The following is a 12,019-nucleotide window of genomic DNA, read 5'->3' on the forward strand; positions in this document are numbered from 1 at the left end:
TAGGTTTTGGGATAATCAGATCATTGTTGATATTTTCAGAGTGTGGCAAGGATATCAAGTAGTTGCCCTTCCTGTGATTTCAAGGTCCCTCTGACCCTGCCACTGGACCTTAACTCAGCGTCTGAATTGTATAGCTACTTTGAAACTCAGTTTCTATTTAAGATGGGCATGGGACATGCCAAAGCCACCCAAGAGTTTTATTATATTCTTGAATATTGTCAACTATTCTGTATTCTAGAGATTTGGAAGAGAGAGGGGGAGATTTCTGGGGTGCTAGATAATCTTCTGGGATCTTACTCAGATCTGTATTCAGGGGTTGCCAACTCAGACTGAGGAGAAGCACAGTCTGAATAGTCTGGTTGTTTGCTCCAAGAGTTGGTTTGCCATTGTGCTAAGCCTTCATGGCATGCTGAACACACTTAATATGTATTGATCACACGAGTAAAGAAATGAATTCAGCAGAAGTCTTCAGTGTCAAGCATGTGCTCTTTAGTGACTACCTTTGACCTAATGTTTTTCCTCTTGGGTGGTCTTGATCTCCAAGAAACCAGAATCCTTCATTTCTCCCAACTCCTCTTGCTTTGTTTCTCCTCTTCCCTCTTTTTCTCCTCTTTCCTTTTGGCCTTTTAGGCCATTAAAAAAAAACAATAAATTTAGTGGTTTTATTGAGATATGATTTATATATGTTAAACCCCACTGGCTCAAAGTATACAACTCAGTGGTTTTAACTATGTTCAGGGATGTGTGATCATCATAGTGTCACTGGTATGGGAAACAGATAACACCAGATGGAGCTGGTTGCCAGAAGGATCATAAGTTCCAATCCTGTGTCTGCCACTTACAAGCCATCACTGGCAAATTTCTTAAGTTCTTGAGGTGTAGAATGACTTGTCACTCACAGAGTTTTTGTGAGAATCCAATGAGGCCTTGTATTTCAAGCACAGAGCAAAGAATCACCTGTATGCCAACGTTCCAGTTACATTGTCCACTGGGGTCTCAAAATACTACATGGAAAATTCCAGAAATAAACCATTCAGGAGTTTTCCATAACTTTTAGCATTGTATATTGTTATAATTGTGTTTTACTAATAGCTATAATTGTTAATCTCTCACTGTGCCTAATTTATGAATTAAGCTTTATGATACTTATGCATATATAAGAAAAGATATAGGATTTTGGTACTATCTGTGTGTTCAGGCATGCACTGGGGGTCTTGGAATATATTCCCTTAGGATCTGGGAGAGTACTCTGGATGTTCAGTACATCATTTTCCTGCTTTCTGTGACCCTCATAGCCTTCCACTGATGGATGACACATGGCATAGTAAGCAGGGACATGATGGTACTGACTTGTGGTCCTCTTAAGCACCTTCTCTGTTTCAGAAGTATAGAAAGGATCCTGATAACATGGAGCATCTCATCTGTCCACCTGCCCATCAGCCTCAGGGCGCTCCCAGCTCTGGCTAAGGCATTACCCAGACACCCTACTCCCCACCAGCTACCCCTCCTCTTATTTTCCTTTCATAGTCTCCGTGGGTTTGCCCCGTCTCTCAGGACCTGCCTTCCCACCCTGCCACACATACGTGCACTTGGACTTCAGTGAGTCATGGTATTTTTATCTTCAGCGGGTTCTTCCACCAAAATCTTCCTTCCTGAAGGGCTTTCAATTTTCCTATTTTTTTTTTGCACTCATAGAATATTGATGTTGGAGGAACCCCTAGAGATAATCCAGTTAAACCCTCTTTTTACAGATGAAGAAACTGAGGCCCAGAGATGAAAGCTACCAATCATTAGCTGGTTGTGGGTGAAACCTGGCGTCTTGAATACATAGTTGTGAAGGGATGCCGTTCGGTACATGATATCAGTGACCTGAGACCCCAAGTGAAATCTGACGGCTCAAGTTCACATCTTGACCCCATCTTTATCCATAAAACAAAGATAACCCTACCCTGGTTGGGGCTCACTCTTAAAGAATGCAGTCCGCAGCTTTGCACACTGTAGTGGTCTCGGTGGCTATAACATTCATGTTGTCACTATTGTCTGGAGAAAGTGGAAGTAACTCCTATCCTGATAAAACTCTGCACATTTGGTCTGGATCTTGTGATTCATTCTGGTTTTTTGTTTTTGAGTGGAGAGAGCTGACATTTTCCAGGCAGTTCTGGTTTTGGAGGGCTCTAGACCCAGGGGATTCTGAGCCCATTCGTTTCTTGCGAGTTAGTGACTAGGAGATGCTACGGATAGTAGAGGGCTTTGTACCAAGGCTCAGTGTGGCGCATGAGGAGGGGACAGGGGATAGCGACAGAGGACATAGCAAAAGAGAAAATCAGAGCTGTCAGTAATCCCCAGAATTCCTTTTAATTAACTTTTAGATCCACATATAAAAACTACAGGCCATAATTCTGGTGGTAGTCATTAAGAAATAGCAGTTATATTGTTATATACGGCAAGATTTCTCTCTCTCTTTCTCTTTCTCTCTCTCTTTCTCCTTTTCTTCCTCTCTCTAGTCCTCTCCACCACCCTGTTCCCCTTTGTGAGCCAAACGCTAAAGGCTTTTGTATACAGGAGTCCATGTAGGTTACAAACTCAGCCCCCAGACAAGGGAAAGAGGAACTGGGTGTTTTCCACCCAAATAACTGTTAAGGGTCCTAATTTAAAAATGAATAAAGCCTTTCACCAGGCTCAGTGTTTCTCTAAATCAATTTGATTTTATGTAAACATTTATCTCTTTTGCACTTTCCCACCTACCATGCCATTCCTGGAATAATGTCTTCATGGACATTAATGGTTTCACCAGATACCTTTTGGAGAAAGGATGGGGGGAGGCGTGGGGGAAGTATAGCACACACAAAATGCATTATAAGAAGTCCAGTTGTAGCAAGACTTTCCAGAAATCAAGGAACATGTGAAAATAAGCACTCAATTCGGCTTTCATAAGGAAAAGATGTAAATTGCTATGGGGGGTGTTAGAGGGCAAATATGGTATGTAGTGGGGGCTATTGTTTGGAAGGAGAAAAGGCAAGTTTTCAGTCTATTCTAGAACGTCTTGGAGGTTGTAAATAGCTGTGGCTGACTAATAGGAGCGTATGAATATTCGGGAAATGTTTCCCTTCTAGAAATAAAATGTCTGAATTCTGTTCCACCTTTATTTAAGTAAGAGCACTTCAGCTTCCTAACCACCCCACTTACTGCAGGCAGACATTTCTCTGCACTTTCAAAAGCTGGGGCAGGCTGAGAATTTGCAAAGCCACCCAGATCACTTGCTATGCCCATCTGGAGGTGTCTCTGATCAAGACCCCCGACCTCTGGGGCACAGGAAGCTGTGCCTGACCTCCCACCCACCACGAGAGATGGGACGCAGTAACTGAAAAGCCCACGTTCTAAAATAATGAGAAAATATTTAGCAGTTAGTTCCAAAAACGACACCCAACCTTATGCATTGATGGGGTCGGAAGCATGTTGCCAAGTGTTTTTAAGTAAACAGAGAGTGGAAGAACCTCGGATCTGGAACATTCTGTTCCCTTTCTCCGTCTTTCATTATTTACTGTTTATCTTCTCATCAGGCTTAAAAAAAAATCATACATACAGTTAATTGAAGCACTCTCTAATTCTTTTGTGTAATTGTTAAAGCAGTAAAAATAAGCAGAAGGTCACAAGGAAGGTATTTCACCAACAGATGCGTTAAAATAGAATTTTCGAAAGCATTGTTGATTTCTACTTATTTTTGTTGGTAAATCCCGGGGAAAATGTATATCTTTTCCTTTAAAGTTCTAATTCAAGGCATGGATGTGAGAGTTCTGGAGGGACTTTGGGACTGCGGTAAAATTTCGTTGTCATAGTAACAGAAAGGGAAATAGGCCTCGCTCACCTGGGACTTGAGCACGGCAAAAAGCTGGATTTTTTTTTTTTTTTTTAAGGAAGAGGACTCTGCAAGTGAAATAAATGAAAAAACTTATTGCGTTTTGAAACAAAATTTCAAATAAGAACGAGGTGAATTGTTCCAAAGGCTACTGCTGCCATTTTTTTTTTTGGGGGGGGGGAGGTTTGATGTAGTTGTCGGATTCAAGATGTCCAATTTTAAAATTTCAGAGATCATTTAGGAGGCTGTGGGCTTCAGAAAATATGGTTTGCAAACAACCTCAGACCACGATTCCGTGCCTTTTTATTTTTCTGGATAATCCACTGATGGTCTGAACAGACAACTGTACTTGGTATTAATTGTAAAGACTCCAGTGTATATCTGCCGGGCCAACTTTCCCTTTGGACGGTAACATACCATTTTCTGATTTTGTACACAGGGGTTGAAAATATCAGGCCACCTTCAGGGGTGGGTGTGAAGGTGTGTGTGGCCAGTGGGAAGCTAAACATTTTGGAGCCCTGGGATTCTGAATCCCCCATTCCGCCATTTTTAACCCCAGAGTAAGGCTCTGTGTACAGCAGAGGTCACTGCTGCATTTAAAGCTTTTATTACTGAGTACTGTAAAACTCTGATGGAGCCCAGGGCTGGGGCCCTGTACAGACCAGAACCCAGCTCGTGAACCCCTTAACAATCCCCCACAGTGACTGAGAAGGGGGCGATTGAAAACATGTAATTTGCAAATTACAGAGGATCTGCAGCGTTCCTTCCCAGGCAGGGCTGGCTGAAATTCCCCAGACCTGAAATACAATCACTCTTCAAATCGAATCTAATAGAATGCAGATATAGTCCCCCTTAAAAAATGTTTACTGAGAAATGTAACACATTGCTTTCTCTTCACAGATTCTTTTTAAAATTCTTCCTCAAGTGCAATCAGAATTGTTTGAAAACAGCAGGGAACCCAAGGGACATGAGACGGTTCCAGGTAAGGGGCCCTCGCAGCTCTCCTGTTAAATAAGCCATCCCGTTTTCTCTCTCTCCTGCCTACTCTTTTCCATTTTTTTTTTCTCTCCCTAAAACCATTACTCAAGGATAGTGCTAGGAATACAAAAGATAACTGGGAATGATAACCCTCCTCCGCCAGCGTGGAGGGCGTCTTCGTTTTGTACTGCTTAGGCTGTCTGCCTCCATTGCTCAAGCCCCACGGGGAGAGGCACCATCCCGTGCTGGAGATTTGATTTTAAGCCCTCAGGCTGCCCCTTGCACATACAGCTGCCCACACCAGGAACCGTGTTCTTGATATTCAGCCACCTTGGGATTTTTCACAGCCGCTTCTCCGTGTTTTCTGCAAGCAACAGCCCCTGTCTTCCTTCTCCACCGATTAACTATTCAGTGGTCTCTCTCCATGCCTGTTGAAAAGCAGCAGGCCGAGCAGCCGCGGTCACTTTAAGACCACAGCATGACAACAAGACCCACGAGACAGTGACCCAGCTGCCTGGCAGTTAAGTCTGCCACCGGTTTCATCACCCTTGCCACTGATGTACTGAAGAGAGGAGCTAATAAAAACAAGAAGCCAGGCAGCGTGTGGGCTGGGGCTAGGGCTGGGAGCAAGTGCCGCCCTGCCCGGCCCCCTTCTTTATGCTCCGAGGCCCCCACATTTAATTCACCAAATGGCTTTGCTGAGCACACAGCACCCCCTTTTCCACAGAAGAAATAAAAATCGTGTTAGACCATGGGATTCCAGCTTGAGACTTAGGAAAGTCTTCGCAGCAAGGCAAGAGAGGCGATGATTAGCCTCATGCCTCGGGTGAGGGAAGGGAGGTCCCAGCAGGTTAGGCAACTCGCCCTGGATCCCAGTAGATGGTGGAGTGGGGAGGCTCGTCTTCTCCTCTCTACCTCAGATCCTGGCTGTGTGACATGTTGTGGCTGCTGGGCTTACGCTTTGCTGTTGCCGTCTTAAAGTTCTCAAGCATTTTTGATGAGGAACAGCATATGTTCATTTTGCCCTGGACTTCGAGAATCAGGTGTCTGGTCCTGCCTGGCCCTTCGAGGGCTTCTGTGGAATGGCCACAGCGAGAGAGGGGCTTAGGATCAGAGTCACTCAAGAGTTAACAGGGTGGCTGGGTTTAGCTCAGAGGAAGAGTGCTGGCCCAGCGTTGAAGCCATGAGTTCTATCCCAGCACTGGAAAATAAAAGTTAATAGGGGAGATGGGCGTATGAAAGACCAGTAAGAGTTATTTTGAACGTAAAGACATTGCTTTTATTTTTACCGTATCATGGTTATCAAACAATCTTGCTGTGACCGGAACTTTTTTTTTCCCGCTGTAATATTTAGCACTGGTACCAGGCTCCCTTAAAAAAGTTGAGGGCCTCCTTCGTTTTTATCAAGAAGATTCATCCCCTGCCTTCTGACGGGAAGACAAGTAGAAATACTATCAGCCTTCGTGGGGATCCAGCAGGAGAGGTCATGAACAGTGGAGATTCACTGTAAAAAACTTGCTACTCCAAATACGAAGTTAAATAAGTTTAGTCCAAAGAAGAGTGAAATTGGAAAGAACCCTAATGTGCTCTAATGACCACAGCTTAGCTCCATTTCTGGAAGATAGGGAGGCAGGGAGAAGTAGGCAGCTTGGATTCGTAATCTACCCTGTTCCCCACCATCACTTTCAGAGAGTTTTAAATATGAATGAAATGCTCTAATAAATGTGGAGAGCTTCTAATAGAACAGCCTGGCATTCTGTTGCTTCCAGTTTTTAAAAATGTACTCACAAAGCAAATGCATGCTCATCTTACCTGCACTTCAATACTTTACTGAGCACAGTTTTCCTTGTGCCTAAGTGTCGAACTAGCTTAGAACAAACACTGCCGATATTGAAGTGATGAAGAATTCTCATTCTACGTGAACATATTTGACTTTTGCAAAGAGAAGGAAAACTATAAAAAAAAAATTTGTGGATTCTTTGATTCTGGTATTTCCAGGGTAAAGTTAGAATCAGCTGGCAATTTGGTTTTGAATTTTTTGAGCTGGAGGTAAAAATTCATAGAATATACAACTCACCATTTTAACTACTTTACAATGTACAACTCAGTAGCTTTTAATGCGCTCACAGTATTATGCAAACATCACCACCATGTGATTCCAGAACATTTTCATCACTCCCAAAAGTCACCCCAGCTGTTTCTCCCTAGCTGCTGGCAACCACTTCTATACTTCCTATCTCTGTTATTCTGGAAATTCCATGTAAATGGAATCCTACAATACAATTCTGCATTTGGCTTTTTCTCCCTTAAAATAATGTTTTCAAGGTTCATCTATGTGTACTATGTGTCAATACTTCATTTCTTTTTACAGCTGAATAATATTCCATGCTATGAATATATTACATTTTGCTTATCCATTATTTAGTTAATGGAAACTCGGGTTGTTTCTACTTCTAGGCAATTATAAATAACACTTCCATGAATTTTGTGCACAAGTTGTTTTTGCGAACATATGCTTTTAGTTCTCTTGGGAAAAAGGTAGAATTTCTGGATCATGTGCTAACTCTAACTTTTAGAGGAGCTACCAAACTGTTTTTCACAATGCAGAATTCACATTTTACATTCTCACTGGTAATGTATGAAGGTGCCAATTTTTCTACTTCCTTGACAACATTTATTTTCTGTTTTTTTTAAAAAGATCTGGCTATCCTATGGGTATAAAGTAATATCTCGTTGTGGTTTTGATTTGTCTATCTCGAATGACTAATGGTACTGAACATTTTTTTCTCATACTTATCTTTGGAGAAATGTCCATTCAACCCCTTTGCTTATTTTTTAAAAATTGGGTTATCTGTCTTTTTATAGTTTATACACGGGTCCTTTATATATTTGGATACTGAGCCCTTATCAGATGCATAAGTCGCAAACATTTTCTCTCATTCCATGGGATATCTTTTCATTTCTTAAAAGTATCCTTTGAAATACAAGAGAATGAAAAGAATCGGCAACTTTTATGTTGTACTTACATTCCATTAGGAATATATCCGTCGATGAAAGCTCTTTCACATGGAGAAGGCTATTATGAGAAAAGGCTGGACTGTGTGCTAGGATGGTCAATTAAGAAACTTGGATCAAATTTCAAATATGAAACAGAACCAGAGACAGTAGGTGAGCATGGTGGTGTTCAGAGAGATCTGGAGGGATGGCGAATTTTAGGAACTCCTGGAGTATGTATCTCATTCCAGATGACAAAGATAATTATTTTTATTTTATTCATATAGACAATTACTTTAGTTCACTACTTTTGTTACATAATCAGACATATATTTAATATGGATTGTTTGGTGGTGATTTAATTGAAACAGAATGGAAACATGAACATTTCTAGCAAAATCATTAACTCAACCACACCCTCTCTCCTCTCTCACCTCTTATACTTCCTGCTATTTCTCAAATATTGGTAGAACCTGTACTCTTTTTTTAAAAAAAATTGAATGAAACTGAAATCTTTATATAAAGCTTATTTTGATACTGAATCAATCTTGCCTTTAGTTCAGCTGAAATTCTAAGTTTCATAGGACATTTAAAACAACAACAACAACAACAACAACAACACTTATTGAAATAGAATGTATCAAGTCCTTTTTTGGCTCAAATTTTTTTAGAATCTGGTATGAGCTAAAATTTCCATTCCAACAAGAAATTACATTTAAACAAAGTTTTGATTAAGATTTCAGAGGTTCCCCGGATCTCCTAAAACATTTCTTAGAGTTCCACAGGTCCCTGTGCTAAAAAAATGAGCTTCATCTAACACCGAATGGGTATCTTTAATGTAAGTTAACCCTTAATAATGACCTGCTCACTCAGGACTTCCCTTGATCTCTCGCTCAATCTCTTGGCTTTAAATGCTATCTGTGTCAAGATTTATTTTATGATTTAAATGCTATCTGTTCCTCAGAATTCACCCTTTTTTGGAACTGCAAACATACAGCGCTGCCTTCCCTCTGGGCATCTTCCCTGGGATGACTAGTGAGCACTCATTCAAAGAGAACTCAGTATTTACTCCCCGATTCATTTCCTCCTCTTTCATTGTAAAAGTGTTTCTTTTTTTTTTTTTTTTTTTTGGTGGTACTGGGGTTCCTGGAAGCCCTTCTACCTCCGGGCTACACTCCCAGACCTATTTTTACATTTTTTTTAAATTTGGAAACAGGGTCTTCTAAGCCAGCGTGCGCGGCTGGCTTCGAACCTGCGCGATCCTCCTGTCTCTGCCTCCCAAGTGCGGGGATTATAAGCGTGCGCCACCACGCCCGGCTGTAAAAGTGTTTCTTTCTCTTCCCAAATATCTGTTAAATCCATCTCTCTCTACTGAGAAACCGTAATGGGCCCCTCTACTTTTTCCTTGTCTGATCTATCCCCAGCTTCAGTGACAAGTTACCTTTTAAAATATGCCATGATACATGCTGACTATGGATACAAGGCTCATATTTGAAAGGGCGTGGCCAGTAATAGCCCTTTAGTATCTTTATTCAGGCAAATCTTCCCTTATGCCATCTCTGGAAGTTCTTACAGGCCTACCCTCTTGCACAAGTATGCCACTGAATTCTATTTCCTCTTGGGAGCTTCCCAAATATTCACCCATATGCCCCTGACTTAAGACTCCTTCACCCCTGACTTAAGACTCCTCGTGCTTTAGGACCACACCTGCATGCCATCTCCCTGGTGAGGCATTTTCTCACTATTCCAGCAGAATTGGCAGCTCCTTGGTCTGTGCAAACACACCGTCCTCTATAGACCTCAGCCCTATCGGTTGTCACACTGGCTGCCAATCATGGTTTGTCTCTCCAGTAAACTGTGTGCTGCTTCAGAGTAAATGGTATGTTTTATTTGTTCTTGTACTTCTCTCCAAAGCCTACACAATGCCAGGCACTCCACAGGGCTCAATAAACTATTATTGAATGAATTTTTAAGAGAAAAAAAAAAGATTAAGAGTTAAAATTTCCAGGGTCCTCAAAGTGTTTAAATCCATATATCATGCATGTAGAAAATCCTTAAAATGGAACAATAAGGAGAAACACCCAGATTAACAGATTAGTGAAGAAACAGAAAGGAAATTTCTATCTACTATACACGGACAGCTTTGTTAAGTCATGATGAAACTCATTACTTCTCTGTAGTGCAGGTAGAGAGCAGGCGGCTATAAAATCCAAAAGTAAATCAAGCCAGGAAAAGGAAGTAAGGTACACCGTCATTTCCCACACCCAAATTCTAAAAAGTGATAGAAACCGACAGATACCTAGGGCTCATCGTTGCTAACTCACTTTCATAGATACATCGGCTGGTTCGCACTAGGTTGAAGCCAAAACCAGATGTACTCATTCCACTCTTCATTCAGCCAACTAGTATTAGTGAGGCCTTCTGAATGTCAGACACTGTGCTAGGAGCTGGTGACACAGCAGGAGCTACCCAGAAAAGTATTCCCACCTGCAAGGGGTTAAAGCCAAATGACACCCATCAACCTAGAATAGCAACTGTGGAAGCTCTTCTGAGAAGTCTTCATAGTATCATCTATGATATCAGTAGGTCTTTTCCTTCAGATTGGAATGCTTAGAGATCTGGGTGCCAAATTTTCACCCTTTGCCTCAAAAGGACTTAAAAAAAAAACACAATCACAGCCAAGAGTGGTGGCGCCCGCTTGTAATCCCAGTACTTGGGAGGCTGAGAAAGGAGGATCGCACAGGTTCGAAGCCAGCCTCAGCTACTTAGTGAGGCTCTCAGCAACTTAGTGAGACCCTGTTTCCAAATAAAAGAGAAAATAGGTCTGGGAGTGTAGCCCGGAGGTAGCCTCTGGGTTCCATCCCCAGCAACACACACACACACACACACACACACACACACACACACACACACACACACGATCACTGTCAAGGACTGGGGTGTTTTCCATCCTATTGGGCAGAACCATCTTGTACAGTAGGACATTCTGGCACAGGCAGCCTCGACACACCCAACCTCAGGTAATTTTTAACGAATCCCTTCATTCCAATATAGAGCTTGCTTGTAATTCCAGCTAATTTACTCAACTTTCCTCGGAGAATGTTAGGTGTCAGAAAGAGGACCACGCACAAACCCTGCCACCCTTTGCCTCAAGAGATCAAATGTCAACAGGAGGAAGAGGCAGGTATTTCCAGTGAAGGGAAAATCACTTCCGGGGGAGGGCGCATGCATTTCCGGTGAGAGGAAAATCACTTCCGGAAAGGAGGCGTGCGGTTCCAGTGAATGAAAAGCCACTTCTGGGGGGAAATTTATGTGTTTTTGGTGGGAAAAAAAAAAAAAAAAACTCACTTCCTGGTTCAGGCAGAGAGAGTCTTCAGTGCTGAGTTGGTTCCATGTTCCTCTCGTGCCCGGATGGGCCCGCTAGGCCTGGCATCTCGAGGGCGCTGAAGGGGCTTGGGGGAAGGGTTGGTGCCTGGCAGGTCTGTGAACCTGGGAGGTAGTGGAGAGAAAGGAACCGAGAACATAGATCCGGCCCGGTAACGTCTGACTGGCATCCCCTAGTTAGCTGGGGGATGTGAGAGGCGTCTGCTTGTGCTGCACCGTTCTGGAGGCCACAACTGCACAAGAACGACGGGGAAACTGACGTGTATGACAAAGACACCTACTCCACACAGCTGGGCGTCCGCCATTAGTCTGTTTTACTAAACGATGCAAGAGCAAAGGTCACGGCTACTCATGCCTGGAACAAGGCCAAGATCCATCCAGCAACCCCTTATGATTTTTTTTAAACCCCCAGCTCTTATATAAAACTTTTTAATGGCACCACCATCTATTTTCCTTAAATAAAAAACGTTGAATGTTTCTCTCACACCCGTTGAAGAGGAGAACGAGAGTTTAAATTAACTCCAAATGGTAAAAATTTAATACAGCTCCAGCTGCCTGCAGGTTTCTTCAGTTCAAATCGTTCAGTCTGAGAGCTGCCCAGCTGCTCCATGAGCTCACCCAACATTTGAGAGTTGCTGTGCTACCGAGCAGCAGTTTTAAAGCACTTAATGAAAATCACTTGACTTATGGCCTCTCTGATCAACAGGTGAGTCCATCATCTGGTGGTAAAACAAACCAGATAGTCTAAGTTAGACAATAATTATCTATTTGGAATTAGGAGAAAAAAGAACTCTGAGGGTTTTCTTT

The 12,019-nt window shown here is 42.4% G+C and overlaps 1 protein-coding gene across 1 annotated transcript in view; it reads left to right on the top strand.

Moving 5' to 3' along the window:
• The window catches only part of EBF2 (EBF transcription factor 2), a gene marked incomplete at both ends in the record, with an annotated part of 203,646 nt that overhangs the window by 145,370 nt on the left and 46,257 nt on the right, over positions 1–12,019 (top strand). The window contains one exon of the mRNA XM_080710564.1: positions 4,757–4,838. Coding sequence (XP_080566690.1) covers positions 4,757–4,838 — 82 coding nt within the window. The remainder of the gene's footprint in view (positions 1–4,756; positions 4,839–12,019) is intronic.

This window comes from Muscardinus avellanarius (genome assembly GCF_963383645.1).
Source record: "Muscardinus avellanarius genome assembly, chromosome: 14".
In the NCBI taxonomy this organism is placed as follows: domain Eukaryota; kingdom Metazoa; phylum Chordata; class Mammalia; order Rodentia; family Gliridae; genus Muscardinus; species Muscardinus avellanarius.